Here is a 17014-nt window from a genome sequence, read left to right as displayed (position 1 = left end):
TTAGACATGGGTGATTGAAAGTGCTTGAATTTCTATGTTCTGTGCAAAAATTATAAATCCTTTTTTTTTTTAATTACATTTCTAATTAAAATTTTTTTTAACTTAACATTAGTAAATGGGCTGAATGCTGCTGTCAGCATGGGTGCAAGAGACCATCACTATAACACAGCACAACTGAAAAGTGTCCCCACATTCAAGCTTCTCGCTGTTTTTTTATTGCTGCCTGTGAGCTTCTGTATAGCCCGCTAATTCTCATTGTAAAACTCTTAGTGTTGTAACTAGTTAATCTTGCTCTGTGTCTCAAACTATGTGGTGTTGGGTCCTTGAATTTGACGTTTAAGAAGGTGTGGGAACCCTGATATTAAGATGAACTTGACTTAACTCACCTAAGGCACTAATGACCACTGGTACAAAAACAACCACTTTGCTTCTGGGACAAAACAAGTCTCACTTGGAGGCAAATTTATCTTATTGGACTAATCACATTATCATAATCACACAACATTCATTTCCAGGTGTCTGTCTTTTTCCAGACAGGTTATTAGTCACATTGAGCCATTATTTGTGTACCGTCATTTTCCAGTGGACTCAGTGGTGTCAGATGTGGTTTCTATGGCGTTTATGACGCAACTGCAGACACACACACACACACACACACACACACACACACACACAAACACACCTCAAGTCTGTGCAGGAAGTGAGTTTTTGACACAGTGTGAACATTATAAATGAAATTATTTTCACCCCAGTTTTTTAAAAAGTTGAAGCTTTTAAAGTTTAAATTAGAAAGTGAGTTGCTGTTTCATTGTATTGTGGTGTGTGACCTATTAAAAATTAATTGACCATAACTGTGACACACACTTAGTCTTTTCTTCTCTGACATTCTCACAAGGACCTGTCTCTTATACACATCTAGATTTAAAGACCCCTGTGATGAAAAGCAAGTATGTTACCTTGTTAATGTCCATATGATGTTTTTACACAACACAAGACATATGATGAGTGTAATAATCATCAACACCATGACTGAGTGTTTCCACCTTGAACTGCTCACTGCAGTTCAAGGTGGAAGCTTACAAACAACATAAACAAATTTAAAAAAGGTAACTACGCTCTGATCCATCTGCTAGTCTCTGGTTCTGGTCTCGACAGACTCCTCATCTGAGTCTGGGTCTGACTGAGGCTCAAACATGTGGCTGAGTCTCTCTGATGTTTCCTCCTCTAACCATCTTGATGCTCTCTGCTCTTTCACCTGTCCACCTGGAGGGAGCAGGTGGTGGGCGGGGCAAAAGGCCTGAGCCACATTTCTTAATCAGGAAGGAAGAAGACATGAGCTTCAGACCCATTTTTTTTTCACTTTTTTGGGGGGAAAACCTTTTTAAACAATATATTAAACACATCAGCTTTAAGTCTCAAAAAATTAGGATTTTGCAACAGTTGATGAAGCTCAGAATTTCTGCTTTCCTTTAGTTAGTTGCACTGAACATCTGACAAGCATTTGTCTGACGCTCTGTGTTTTTGACGTGTTGCGTAAGAGGGACAGAGGACGAGCTGGACAGGATGATCATCGCATAAATATTTTAGATCAGAGATTGACCACCCACTCTACAAAGTCAGTGAAGCTGCTGTCTCTTCACTGTTCACAGGTTTCCTCAAACTTTTCTCTTCTGCTTCCTAAACCTGCAAAGTAATTGCCAGCGGGTCCGAAAGAGAGATTTTGAACTCAGCATGTGGTTTCTAATAGAGGCGTCAGTGGGGAATGAAAACAGTGCAATTTAGAGCAGACTTAAGCCTGCTGGGTTTATAAGGAGCTTCCGGAAAGTGTTCAGACCCTTAAAATCATTGTAATTCATGGTTTCCCTCATCAATCTACACTCAATACCCCATAATCATGGGGTATTGCAAAAACAGAATTTTAGAAATTTTGCAACCTGAAATATCTGAAGTATTCAGACCCTGAAACAAAACAAAAACTTTTTCCAGCAAAAAAGAAAAATCTGCTGCACCAAGACCAGAGTGGCCTCTGTAATTCTTAAATGGAAGAAAGTTGGAACAACCTGGACTCTTCCTAGAGCTCAGCAATCCAAGAACCTGATGGTCACTCTGGCTGAGCTCCAGAGATCCTATAGTGGTTATAGCATAAGGCCACTACATAACATCGGCTGCAGGAGCAAGTGTATGTGTCTGTGTGTCCATTTTCATAGAAATAAGTATAATATTTCTAATATAATGCAACTGATGATTATTTCATTATGGATTAACCTTTTGATTATTGTTTCAGTTAATTGTTACTTTTACTATTGTAACTATATAATAAAAACAACTTTCATCCAAGGCTGGCAGAGCTGAATGTGACCTTTCAAAGGTTTCCGGTTTTGTCCAATTTCTAATTATATAAAAAGAAAAAAGCGGCAAGAAGTTGAATCCAGAGAACTGACGGAGCTGTAGCCAGTACTACTGAAGTCATGACTCCAAGGCCCCTATAATCACCATAATCTAAAATATTCTTTTTAGTGTTTCTCATATAATATTATTTATATATAAACATGGAGTTTTAAATGCTGATTCATTAGTAATATTTTTTTTTCTTTATCTCCCCAGGTGGCGATTGTGGATCTTGCTGAGCGGGACATTCTGGAAGCTTTCAGAGACATTGAACTACCCCAGTGCCTCCTATTATAACTATTTATTTTCTACAGTTTTGAGATGACCCAGCCATTTCTACAAGCTCATTTTTGTTTTCACATGTCAGTCGTCACAGACTGAGGTACTCACGTCACTTTTTTTTTTTTTTTTTTTTACATTATCAGTCATTACTATGGTGTCATGTGACCAAATGAAACGGTACATGTTGGACTTGAACATAACACTAACAGAGGTGGAGTGGCTGAATGTGTGTCTTTTGAAAATCTCAATCAGTGGAAAAGAGTTCCCATCACTATTTTATGAAGGATGATGATTTGTACTGGCTATTTCATATATGGCCATTTGCACACTTACAGAGCCAACCTAGTCTTTTCTGATGGTGTTAGTATCACCAAGGCAGCATAACGGGGAAGCACCTCCTTGAATTATATCCTGAACTGCAGCGCTCTCTCTTTTTTTGGAGAGGCAGCTTCACTGTCATGGATTTCTAGTTGCTATCTGAGATTCCTGCTTCTCAAATCAGCGATATGATTAATCAGTGTATATGGCCAATGATCAGATAGAATTAGAAATGCAGTACAGTGATGAATTCATGTTACCCAGCATCAGCAGCCCGGGTAATGACAGAACACTTCAGAGCGACCTCTAAATGCGTTGCATGATACCTTCCACTTCCTCCAGACCTTCAGGTGATATTAACACTGTCATGAGAGCATCTTTTGCAAAAGAAAATCTCTATGTCTTGTTTTTGTTTTCTTCTGTTGAGGAAAACTTTTATTAGTCTGATGCTGGAAGAAGAAAATTGAAGCCACACTACATCCTACAGACCAACAACCTTCTCGTTTGCCCTCGTTCCCCTGACAGTGCTGGATACCTGAAGACAAACTGTGACAGAGACACAAACTTTTGCTATAAGCTACAAAAAAAAAAAAAAAAAAAAAAAATGTCTCGCTGCAATAACGGTCGTCTGCTTGAATGAGCAGCTTCCCTCTCCGATGGGTGTAAATACTGTACACAGTGAAACATTAGCAGAGTATTGATGTTTGTTTGTGAACCTCAGACGGACACTACAGATTTATCTTCTGAGATGACGTATCAGTTTATATTTGATGTATTATTTAAATGATTACTGCCGGAGGAAGAGTTTGCATCACAGTTGCAACGGAGATTACATCACGGCGGTCGGACTGTTGTACGTGGTCCGTTAATTCACTGCTTGTGATTTCATGTGATAAGACGAAGCGTTTCTTTTAGCAGCCTCAGTGTGTGCCATGTAACCGAGGGTGTGTACATTGCAGTTGAAGGTGAGATGTAAATGCTGGTCCACTCATCCCGTTAAATGCCAGACGTGTGCACATCTTTATGGAGTGTTTTTATAGCACTCGTCATTGACTGGACGTATCAAGTGGAGGAGGAAATAAGCAGCTGGCGAGGGTCAATTAATGGGTCGAGCAGTTGTAAGTGACAGATGGAAGCTGGATTCATTCATTTTCACTGTAGCACTTCCTGTATTTTTGCCACCCTCTGTCATGACTGCACGTGTGAAAGGTTTTTTTTTTTTTTTTTTACAGGTCGTGATATTTCTAATGTTGGCTGCATAGAAAGTTATTTCTTCATCTTTTATCAGTGGTGCTTGTGGAATCATGTTATTTTAATTTCTTTCTCAGGTTCTTTGTCTTGTTTTTATTATCTGAGCAATTTCTTTGTCTTTTAAGTGTCATTAATGAAGATGTTATAAGATGTAAATGAAGGCCCAGAGAGAGGCTGTGATAGCAGCGTCCCTTTTATCAGCCGAAGCTCTTGAATAATCCTGTTGTTTTGCAAGACTTTTCATACTTACACTGCACTATTAAAACATATTGTTTTAAGTCTCTGCTCTAAATTACGTATTTCTACATGAGGAGACGTGACACAACAACAGCATTTTTTCATCTCCTGACCATGCGGTCCTGAACACAACATTAGACCATGATGGAGCTGCGTTGTATGGAGGTGTTGCTGTGGTACAGCCCACTCCATCTTTATGCCTTGGGCTCCGGATGTTGTCTGTCCCATTCTTGTGAATACGTTGTCTCAGTGACCTCACATACTTGGTGCAGACTGAAATACTTGTTCACATATTGTAAGAATTGCCACAAAATATTATCCAGACATTCATGATTCCCAGAGGATGAAACCTGTATACTCTGTCTGGTGCCACAAACCGCTCAGACTTTTTATTTATCCAGTGAAAGATCTGAACATCTACTAGACCAAAAGTTCTGAACTTGATCACCTCACACCATCATTAGGTAAAACCTTTACTGAGTCCAATACTTTGGTTAATGACTAAATTACCTGCAAAACAAAAGTAATGAAATTCTCATCAGTGTCAGCTCCACTTTATTTACAAATTGCAAGAAAATAGTGATAGACAAGTTCTTTCTTTTCCGGCATGAATGTGTTCGTCTTATTCTTATTCACCCTGGAAACCTTCTTTCTTAAAGACCCGTGTGTGACAGACCCGGCGCAGAGAGGCACACAGAGTAACTGCGTGTGGAGAACGTACAGCACAGCAGGCCACCAACTATGGTGAATTATGTACATAAAGTCAGCTACAAGTGATAATTGGCCAACGTGAGTGTGTTACCATGCTATTCTAAGATGCTGAAGGTGCTGAACATTATGAATTATCAGCGAGTATCAGCAAAAATGCTGTATAAGATGTCAGTATGCTGATGTTAGCATTTAGCTCAAAGCACTGCTACAGCTTAAAGCTGACACAAAAGACACAAAAAACGCTCCTGTATTTCATTTAGAGATTTATTTTGATGCACAAAATATTCTCTTTCATTATGTATGAAAACATTACTGAGTCTGCCTAAAATATCTTTCACGTACCTTTAAATTTAGAAAAGAGGCCAAATACTGTACATCTACACTGCTCAACAGCAGTTGTGCTTCTGCATGTCTGCAAACAGAGCATGCCTTGCAACCATATGCATCATGGAAGTTGGACATCCATACTAACCTGCTGTTAGACAAAGCAGGAGACATTTTATGTCTTACAGAGTAGAGAGTATATTTTCCCTGAGGCATGTCGAGCAGAGTGTCCCTTATAATCTCATCAGTGTCAAGTGGAGACTCAAGTGAATAAGCGTTTTCCTTCACATTCTTTCATCTCCTTTGCTTTTTTTTATGACTAGAAATATGATGACTAGCTTCACGTAGGCTAAGTCGTCCTTAACACTCCAGTGCGTGACTGCTTTTGTAATGTAAATAATGAGACATTCATGAAGTCCCTCTCATGTTTGTCAGCCATTATATGTTTGGCTTATTTCCTTTAACATCTGACAGCTGTGGATCATTTCTAGCTCAGCGGACACAGAGCGGCACCGGCCCATGGTGTGTTTATTTCAAAGTCACACAGACAGTTTCATGCAGCCTCTTACACATGAGCACCTCATTACTAAGATATAACAAATGAATTGTCTCATGCTATGTGATTAAACGCAGGCGTCTGGACACAATAGCAGATAATTCAAATGAGAATTGAGACATCAATTAAGAGGCTTCAGGATCATAATGAACAATCAACCTTGATTTTACTTACCTCACTTGTGACAGTAAACATCTGGCTGACAATGTGACGACATGCAGCACTTGAAGGTTTAATTGACAGTTTCTGACAATATTTAATCACAGTGAAAGGCACTCAGGCTTTTTCCTAATCAGGTTAAGCCTGTCTGTATCATTTCTGTGCGCGGTGAAGTCTTTTTTCCAAGGCTGCATTCCGTTCTTCTCAGTGTTTAAAGTAAATATTGTAAATAAGTACATTTATCATCAGTCTTTAATAGCATCATTTTATCTACCATGTAAATATGGTAGATAGATGTGGTCTGGTGGTTTGAACTCAGTGGAAAAATATGTTGAGCTCAGCCATGCAGATATGCCTGGATTATTTCAGTCTTCTTCCTCTTTTCAACTTCCCTGCCTGTTTTTTTTATTATTTTTTTTATTTCAAGCATAAAGCTAACCTTTTCATTCTTGCCTTCTCTGTCTTCCTACGTGGTTATTGTCTATTGTTTTCATAGGTGCACATTCTCAGTCATGTTTAAAGTGAGTGTCACTTTCAGGATCTCTGAGTGTCATATCTCCATTTTTATCCCATCAAAACTTCAATGTTGTAAACCTCATTCAGTTTGATTTAGTTGCTTAAAAATCAGGAATATTTTTCCATTTTTTTCTTATCTGTTTGCAAGTTGCAACACCGTTTAACCATGTTTCTAATCTTGACTGTAACTGAAAGGAAAACAAAGTGTTTCTGTGAAAGGGAGTCCTGATAATAATGAGTGAAACCAGGCCTCTGCACTCATGCTGCCTGTAGTAGTGTTTAATGTTTAACTGCCCTGCCCTCACAGGAGGGAGGAGGAAATTTGTGGGAGTTGAATGTTGACTAACACTTTGCACAGACTGAGATGAAACCGCAGACTCTGGACTAAGACCTGTGGGGACTCCAGGGGATTCCAGATGATCATCCGAAACGAGAGGAGATGGACCAGGCTTCGGGGCCACACACTGGACTTCGGGGTTAAGGTATTGAATATTTAGACCATTACCATTTCAGTCTAAGCTCTTATATATAAGCTCACTCCTGGATCTCGGCTCTAATCACGGCGGCTGCACCCAGCACAACTGATAAGCTGAAGGGCAAAATCAATACCTGGACAATCTGAGCTCACCGCTCGTAACCATGAATGGGGAAATGGAGATAGCAGATGAGAAAGACTGGAGTGAACTTGAACCTAACTACCCCGTCAAAATCTTCCTGACGGTCTTTTATAGCCTCATCCTGGTGACGGGTATCGTGGGTAATTCAGTCACTATCAGGGTGACACAAGTGCTGAACAGAAACGGCTACCTTCAGAAGAACGTGACCGACCACATGGTGAGCCTGGCGTGCTCTGACTTGTTGGTGCTGCTCATCGGCATGCCGGTGGAGCTCTACAGTGCCATCTGGTTCCCGTTCACGTCCACATCAGGCAACGCTTCCTGTAAGATCTACAACTTCTTGTTTGAGGCCTGCAGCTACGCTACCATCCTCAACATAGCCACACTTAGCTTCGAGCGCTACGTGGCTATCTGCCACCCGTTTCGCTTCAAAGCCCTGGGTGGCAAACGTACCTCTGCGCTCATTACCTTTGCCTGGCTGGTGTCCGTACTCGTGGCCCTGCCGTTGCTGATCGCCACGGGAACACAGGGCCACATTCCCTTCCGCGCGGATACGCCCGTCCAGAATCTGACCTTCTGCACCAATCTGAAGGAGCGCTGGGTGATGTACCGGGTCAGCCTCTTTGTGGCTTTCGTCGTCTACCTGATGGTGGTGATCTGCGTGGCCTTCATGTGCCGAGCTATGATCCTGGTCCTGCGGAGACCTATGGGTTCCCCGGATGGAGCGACCGGTGGAACTCTAAGAGAACCCAAGCATGAAAGTTCCAAGGTCAAGATGGCCAGGAAGCAGACCATCATTTTTCTTGGTAAGTCCTTGCTTTAATACTTTGCTCCGCCAACTGTGTCTGATCACAGACATGATTTTAGAGCTCTAGCTGTGTCTGTTTGTATTATGTGTGTGGTCTTTTTGGGCCATTGATCATGGTGTTGTGTGTGTGTGTCTGTGTGATGTTGTTTCATCACCATCAGCCAGTTAACAGCAGTGAAAACACAACCTGGACTCTGTGCCACAAGTGGAAATGATAAAGACACGTCCAGTGTTTTATTATATACAATATTACGACCATTTAAATGATGGATTTCACTCACACACACACACACACACACACACACACACACACACAAACACACAGCTTTTGTTTAGAGTGTGTTCCCTTAACTAAAAGAGAAACAGTGCAGATAAATGATTCTGTCAGAGTATTTGAGTTTGTTTGCATGATGTTCCACTCTTGGAGGCAGCTGTGTACATAGACACATGTTTGATTCCTGCAGCTGTCCAGTCAAAACAATAGTTACTGAAAATATGACAACATGGGTGACACAAATCTGTTAAGGTAGCCCCTATTTACAGTGGCAAAGAGCTCCATGCTCATTTTTTTATCTCAGAAAATTTAGAATGAATTTACTTGAATTAAATCCTCACAAGGACAAAAAAAAAGAAGAGAAAATTGACACAAGACATCACAGAAAGGGCCAGTCAGGTGAGCAATGGACGCCCAAACCGCCATCAGATAAAATTTTAATAACAAAATCTACTGAACAAACAGTACGTGAGCACTGGGCTGAACATCCTGAGAGCATGACGCGGTCTTGGTCCACTGGACATCATGGAAGCGTTTGACATGAGATGGGAAGGGACTCACTGATGTTAACAGAGGCTGATATTCCCCACTGGAGACAGGCTGGAATGAAAAGAGATAGAAGACACACCAGTACATACAGCAGAATTCCCCAAGTTCTTTAGTCATACAGCGAACCGGTCACGGACGGTGGTTGCATGAATAAACAGCGCACTGACAGAAAACAGGACACACAGGAGCGTAACTCCAGGATGTGGAGGAGGAAGCTTTCATGTAAACTTACTTTTATTCCCTGTGTGATGCAGGGTTTTTTAAGTGATGGAATAAGAAAGAAAGACAAATTAATATTTTATCCTACAGAACTGCTTCAGCTCAGACATATTCTCAGCTGGTCTGGTGTGAGCAGCTCTCTTCAGCTCATTCACAGCTTCTCTGCTGGGTTCTGGGCTCTGAATGTAGAAGGTGGATTTTTCTTTGTCTGAAGTCGTTCTGTAGCAGATTTCCTTTGATGTTCAGGCTCTTTGTCCTGCTGCATCACCCAGCTTCTAATGAGCCTCAGCGGGCGGACAGACACACTGTAAAATACCTTGATAAACTGAGGAATTCATTTTTCCAGTCAATGATGTGGAGGTTTTTGATGTTGGTATTCAGAGCCCTTCTTACACCGTACATGCTGCTGCATGTTCTTCCAAAACATTTCAACTTTATTTTTTTTATCAGCCCACAAATCCTTTTACCAGCAGTGTTGTGTAGAGTCAAGCTGCTCTTTGCAAAACCTGAAGTTCACAGTGATGTTTCTTCCCTCTGTGGTGTCCTGACATGAGCACCAGGCTCCATGCAACTTTACTGAGATGTTCACATAAGTTTTCCACCTACACTGTGAATGTTTGATTGATTTATTCAGTATGGACAAGGGCAATACAATGATTTGTGTGTTATTAGTTAAAATGGATTATGTCCATAATTGTATCTTAGATGAGGATCTGATTATATCTTAAGACAAATTTATACATGAATTCAGATATTTCCAAGTCAGGTCAGAAACACAATGCTGGGTAAGTGCTAATATGAAAAGTAAAAAGGTAGCTGTTTATGAACACGTCCACCACAGCCACTTTATACAGCTTGCTCTGATTCCTGCAATAAAAATAAATATAAATTTAATATTTAAATTAATTAATTTAAAGAATCGAATAATGCAGCGTTTATTGAGCACCATTTTTTAAAGGGAAGAAACCTACATACATACATAAAAAAAGAAATAACGAAAGATAGTGAAAAAGCTTTAAGTAGTCTGTTAACGTTATTATATACAAAATGTTCTCATGTGTACATTTACATTTACAGGCTCAATTACACAATGTTACCCCAACAGATGACTGTGGTTTAGGTGTTAAATATGATCTCAGTGTGATTATGGGATATTTCCACCAATGACACCACAAACAGTGTTTTTACTCTGTAACTACACAAGCATCATTTCAGTCTGTTGTGTCTTTGTGGTGCCGCTTCCCTGCATTGCAGAGCGTACCATCACCACACGTCCTCCTGTGTGTTTAATGACACACACACACACACACACAACTGCTCTTTGTTTGAGTACAGTCACTAATGATGTCATGATGACATTAAGTGAGACCAAATATGAGTCTGAATCACAACCCTGGAATTCATTGTTTACATTTACAGCTCAATGTTACATCCTCAGGGTGGTGATTAATTACCTGTGTACAGCTGTTTGCTTTAAGGTTAATGACACACATAGTTTTGTGTAACTATTACAGCTGTGTTCACTGTGGTGTATTCAGTGGGATACAAAATGTGCACATTGTCTTATGGAGGAAGGAAGGACGAAACTGACACGACCCCAGAGAGAACCTTGAAGCACAGTGAGGTGGTGCAAGGCTTTTTTTTTAAATATATTTTTTGGGGCTTTTTATGCCTTTATGATAGCACAGTAGAGAGAGACAGGTAATGGGGAGGCAGAGAGAGGGGGAACGACATGCAGTAAAGGGCTGTCCGATGCAGGATTCGAACCGGGGCCTGCTGCAGCGAGGACTGTAGCCTCTACACATGGGGCGCCTGCTCTACCCACTGCGCCACTTGACGCCCCAGTGCCAGGCATTTTTATTTGACATTCAAATAATTGAAACTCACATTTTCATATCTGAAACTGTTATCTACAAGGTCAACAGTTGCAGCTGCGGCTCTGACAGCAGTTTGAAGCTTCCAAAATCCCCAGCGCCTATTTGTCGCTGTTTGTCAAAAAACACTTCTTCTTAGAGTCAAATCCAAAACACACAGACATGGTACACATATTTATAGATTCATCGTCACTGAGGATGTCCCCATAACCTAAAACTCTGAAAGCTTTTGTCCTAAAGTAACTGAAAGTCTACTTTGTTTCATGAACATGAACGTCAGATGTTTCTGGAAGGTTCACCTCGGGAGGATGTTTTTCTCCATGACAAAATCTAAAATAAAGTTTACATCATGGACAGTGTGACTGTAACTAAGCGAAGTCCTCAGGACAGCCATGTATCAGCCACTCTGAGAGTCACTGAGACTAATCCAATCAGCCTCACAGCTCCGGTACAAGACTGTCTGCTAACTCCTTTACCATTTATCTTTCAGTAAGACACTGATATATCAACTCATCTAACTTAACACAAGGGGCCGCTTCTTATTCCTAGAGAAAATAATTAATGGTTATTATGGGCCATCTATTCTGACTTTTCATTGTTTCCTTGGGGACCGCGTGTGCTGTGATTAAATTACCAGTCAATCGTACGTCCTCATCAGTCAAATTAGTATTGGACCACGTGTGAATCAGTGTTTCTGTCGAGACCAGAGAATTATCCCCCGGCTCTGCAGCTCCTCTCTGCTCTGCGGAGGCTTTAGCTTCTTTCATTCATTCTTTCATTTCATTCGTTCATTGGTTTGGTTTGTTGTTCGGTCTCGCCACCGATTCTCATCTACATCGTTCACCTGTGTAAAGCCTAAATTAACCCACTGCACAGAACCTGCAGCAGCAAACAGCACGCTGGCAGAGTTAGCCACTAGCAGGTGAACATAGGGGAGCATTTAGCAGCTAATTAGCTGTTTCTCTCAGGAGTTGGTGGAGACCAAAGCAAAGCTAAAGGGAGAGTGAGTATTGGACTTCATTAAATGGAGTGGAGCTACTATTGCAAATGCAAATCATAATGACTTTATATGGTCATATTTTGTCTATGTTTTCCTTAAAGCTTGTTGTGTTGCCCCCCTTAACAAAATGTAAAGAACCACTATTCTCAATTTCTACAAGAAATTACATTTATAACACACATTTGAATGACTTTTTACTATTTTTACTACTATTTTATGCAAATAGAAGTAATTTTTGATTTTGAAAAGTGAACTGAACACAATAGAATGAATGGTCTGTGTTTCCAATTAGTGATGTTATGGGAATAAAGCTTTGTGTTCTCCTCTCACGATATCGTTCCAATTAAACGTGACGATGTACTTCCAGCATCTGACTCTCAGTTGGAACCGGCTCCTTGGGGCATGATGAGGCAGGAGCCATGACTTGAATCTGAAAACGCTGTTTCCACTTCAAATTTTCAAAAATATTGCTTTATCAAAATGCCTGAAAAACCACCTCATGTGAGCGTATACATTTTTTTCCATTAGTCATTTTGAAGTTCACAAATTGCGCATTAAGCAGGTTATTGGAAACTTTTATGAGTTAGAATTTTATTTTCTAGTTATTATTTTTAAATAAGACTTCCTGGTACTACTTAGTCTGTGAAAACGGTTGTCTAATGTATTTAACCTCTTTTTGCGTTATTATTTTGGCCACTTTTAAAAAAAAAAAAACCCAGTAATCTGTATTATTCAAGTCCTGTAACTTAATTTAAGTGTCACACTAAATCATCCTTAATATGCTGGTGAACTTCCACATTGGCAGTGATAAAAGGGAAAAATGTATTTCCTGCCAGACTTAACAAATGTTTACAGTGATTAATTCTAATGCGAACTGTGTTTCAGTCTGAGAATTCAATAATTACAGTTCTGTGAAAGAACAAACAATTTTATTCCCCAAACAGACAGCTGACTCTGCTGTGACGGTGCGCTGACTTGATGAAGATGTTTCTGCAGGTACTTTGATTGAACAGATAACAAAAAAGGGAAACAACACATTTAACAACGCCAGCCAAAAGTAAAGTTTAGCAAAACACAATTACATGGGGAATTCTGTAAAATGGTTTTTGTTTCAAAGGCTGATTTTCATTCATGACAAACAATCAGATTCTGCGGAAAATACCTGAAACAGGTCAACACTGTCCTACAACCTAAACTGCTTGTTCACTGTTCCCTGTCTTCACATTTCACTGTGAACTGTCTTAATATTATAAAGATCATCAGTACTGGACATTTTACTCCCCGGGAGAGGTATGGGGCGAGAACGGTGACATTGAATTTTGGCATTGGAAACAAAACCTGAAGTGAAACATGAAACGATGGCACTGAAACTCTAGTATTGGATAAAAATAAAAATACAAACTTCAAATCTTATTATCTTATTTTATTTTGAGATCTTTTGCATCATAATGTGGGACCCAGCCCGGCTGGGTGAAGTTCACTTTTAACAGATGTTATGCTGAAACTAGTGCTAACATTAGCTAACACAAGACAGCTAGTGTTACGACCCCCGAGAGATTTATTTCCCAAGCAATAAGTTTGAAGGACTGTAATCAACAGCTACATGTCTAGCTGCATGTGAAAAGACAGCGGCAGGGAGAGACAGACTTACCTGTTGTTTGGGAGTTCCAGGTGAACTTGTGGAGGCCATTAGGTATGTGGTCCTGTCAGGTTTCTGAATGTAAATGAATCATGTAGCCTACTTCTAGCCCCTCCCCTCAAAAAAAGCTAAAATAGAGAAAATTGGACGTAGAAAAATGACTCCAAATCAATGATTGCGTCTTAACGACTGTATATGTGAACAAACAGCTCTTGTGTCAACTTAAAAAGTCATGAAATGTCAATGTTGCTGTTCCAGCTTCCCCATGGCCAAACAATAATCCCTCAAGTTTAAATTTCTAGTTCCAGAGTCAGTGTTGTAATAATTGTTCATAAAGAGCCAATAACATTTTAAAACCACCGCTGGAAGAAAACGTAGTTGGGAATTCCACCTAACTTTTGGGGGAAACAAAATACTCAGTGAGAGCCTGAATTTGATGAGAAATGAGAATAAAAATACAGAAATATATGATTGTGTCTGAAGAACACCACTGTTTAATTTCATATTCTGTCTAGTCACTTGTTTGTGCGCAACGGCTAAATCTTTCCATATACTTATTTATACTGAAAATAAATAAGCTTCCAAATTGTACTGTATATTGAGAAATACAGTGGGGATACTGTAGCATCAGGAAGAAGTTAGTATTATTTTTCTCAGCTCAGAGATCAGTGAAATTGACTTGATCTACCTGCTCCTGATTGTCTGGAAGAAATAACCGTTGCATTGTTATATAAGCACAGTATTAATATGTATTAGAGGCGAGTTGTGCTTTAATTCTGTTTTTAGCTGTGTTTATTGGGGCGTTCCACCCTTTGGAGTTCTGTTTTTATTCAGCAGATAATCCTTTATTAGGCTTAAAGCATACTAAAGTGTCATTCCAAATTACATAGAGAAAACTGATGTTTTTGGAAGAAGTGGAAGTCTGAGACCAGAACTCGACAGCCTTGACTGATTTTAATCAGCTGACATGTAATGACATTCCTCAGTGTGTGATGGTCTTTTATGCAAACACTTTTCTTCTGCTTTATCTCAGTAGGAATTGTGCAGGATGCTCACTTCATCCTTTCCCTCAAGGTTTTTGCTCTAGCACCAACAGAATAGAATATGGAAGTTTGTATAAATATTGATGTGTGAATAAATATTAATGAGTACTGATACAGAGCGGATTGTGTGTTTCTTACACTACAGATTTGTTGGTGTAATATTTAAACCTTTATTATACCCAAATTTGATGTGCAGGTAATTGAAGTTATTTCAAAATAATCTAAGTACCTAATTATGATTTCCTGAGAAGAACACAGTCATATTCTAATCACCTCACCTGTCCTCCTCTATCATAACTACTTCAAAATTCATAACAGCTCAGTCCCCGTAAACAACAACCTCACAATGGAATATTACATTAACTGAATATTACTGGGGAGGTCATGACAGTCTGCTGGCATCAACAGTATTCGCTCACATCCTTATTGACTGCCGGCTCGCTCGGCTGCAAGAATGACCCGAGTCAGAATTTGAATATGAATTGATTTGTTATTGTGGTCGGCAGACAGAGAGGAGCTGCAGCAGATAGCACTGAGTTCCACTCTCATGCACGCTTGCAAACAGTTGCTCCTGCTGTAAGCACCCATGTCAGTTATCTCTCAAGTGGCCACGTTGCTGACGCCGCTCGACTTTACCTTGAGATAACTTTTAATCCCGGTCGGGCTCTGAGACTGTGGAGAGTAATTAAAAGTAGAGAACATCCTCATCCTCACGTCCAGCGCAGGAGGTTAATTGCTTTAGATTGCTTTTTTCAGTTACTGTGAGCCGCCGGCATTTGCAAAATGAATATTAATTCCCTTTTGCTGCCTTCAGCCTTTGGCCTGTGGCCTTTGACCTTTGCAGGCCATTTGTGATGGGAGCACTCACTGAGGCTGAAGACATGCGAGAAGAAGGGGTGCCCGGACACTTGAGGAAAAATACAAGAGCAGAGAACAGCTGTTGTTATTCCTCTAAATGTCTGCAGTGATAATCCTGCGTCTTCACTTGTGTCACTGTTGACTATCAAACAATGATCTACAGAGCTGAACAGGTGAGACAAGTTACATAGATAGCCTACTACTATATCACATGAAGCTTTGTAGTGTGTGTGTGTGTGTGTGTGTGTGTGTGTGTGTGTGTGAGAGAGAAAGTGACATTTAAACGCACAGTCTAACTTCTGCTTCTAGGAGTCTCTCAATCAAAACAATAACAAAAGACTGTTGGGTGACATTGTGAAGTAGCATGGGATCATGGGAGTTGTTGTCTTCACCACCTTCTCCCAGTTTGGATTCCTTCAGTGTCAGTGGCTCAGGAGGTTTTTACCAGCAGCTGAATTATCCGCAGAGGTGTCCTCCTCTCCATAACACACACACCAGGGGATTAAAACCAGTGGAAACACCCATGAAGCAGTTTCACTTTATAAATCAGTGATTCACCGACGCTCCTTGGTGCACACATGATGTCTCTGCTAACTTAAGATCCAGATGTTCGACAACTAAAACCCTTCATCTGGTTAAAATAAATGTTGAAAACGACCAAGGTGTAATAAGTGAATCTTAAAAATATGGCTTAAAACTGGATACAGATCAATTTCGAGCTTCTGGCAGACGACCACATATCTGCCAGATACGTCATTGACATGCGAACAAATGACACGTATCGTTATGATGATTAAAATCACATATCTCTCTAGGTTTGAGAATTGATGGAAGCATTTGGGATAATGCACAATGTACTGTACATCTCAAAAAATACATATAACATAGCTCTAGTCATTTTTAGACATTTTAATGTGGAAAAGCTTCATATTATGACTTTAACTTCAGACTGGAGTAAAAAGCAGAACAATAGCTCTTTAATCCTGCAGAAGAACTCTGGTTATTTGAAGTACAGTTGACTGCTGGTAAACAACATGTTTGTGCAGTCTTGCTCCAACAAGTACATTTAATAATCTCCTGTGTTTGATCCGTGTGTCAGACACCTCCCACACAGCACTTCACACAGATCCAAACACTAAATAATTTGCAAAAATTTTTTGAGATGTTAAACTGCTCTAAAAGTGGACTCATGACATTTACACTGTTGTGAGATCAGCTAATTAAATTGCTATGTACATAAAGAATATACATTTTGATTTTCCCCTTTCAGAAAAAGCCTTCCAGTAATCAGTTGGTGTACAACAGCATTTACTGAGGCTAGCGACAAAGAAAGACTTTGGTGGTTCATATGAAGACAGGAGATAAGACAGGTGCCCCCCCCCCCCCCCCCC

General features: G+C 40.1%; 1 protein-coding gene across 1 annotated transcript in view; it reads left to right on the top strand.

Annotated features, from left to right (window-relative positions):
- The first annotated feature begins 7078 nt into the window (after positions 1 to 7078).
- gpr39 (G protein-coupled receptor 39) overlaps positions 7079 to 17014 on the top strand; it is a 34039-nt gene continuing 24103 nt past the window's right edge. Inside the window, exon 1 of the mRNA XM_023423089.2 lies at positions 7079 to 8165. Within this exon, the coding sequence (XP_023278857.1) occupies positions 7382 to 8165 (784 nt within the window). The 5' untranslated portion in view covers positions 7079 to 7381. The remainder of the gene's footprint in view (positions 8166 to 17014) is intronic.

This window comes from Seriola lalandi, unplaced genomic scaffold (assembly GCF_002814215.2).
Source record: "Seriola lalandi dorsalis isolate HSWRI2012SDOR001 ecotype SW California unplaced genomic scaffold, Sedor1 jcf7180002054689, whole genome shotgun sequence".
NCBI classification, from domain to species: domain Eukaryota; kingdom Metazoa; phylum Chordata; class Actinopteri; order Carangiformes; family Carangidae; genus Seriola; species Seriola lalandi.
This window is presented reverse-complemented; position numbering and strand designations above follow the sequence as displayed.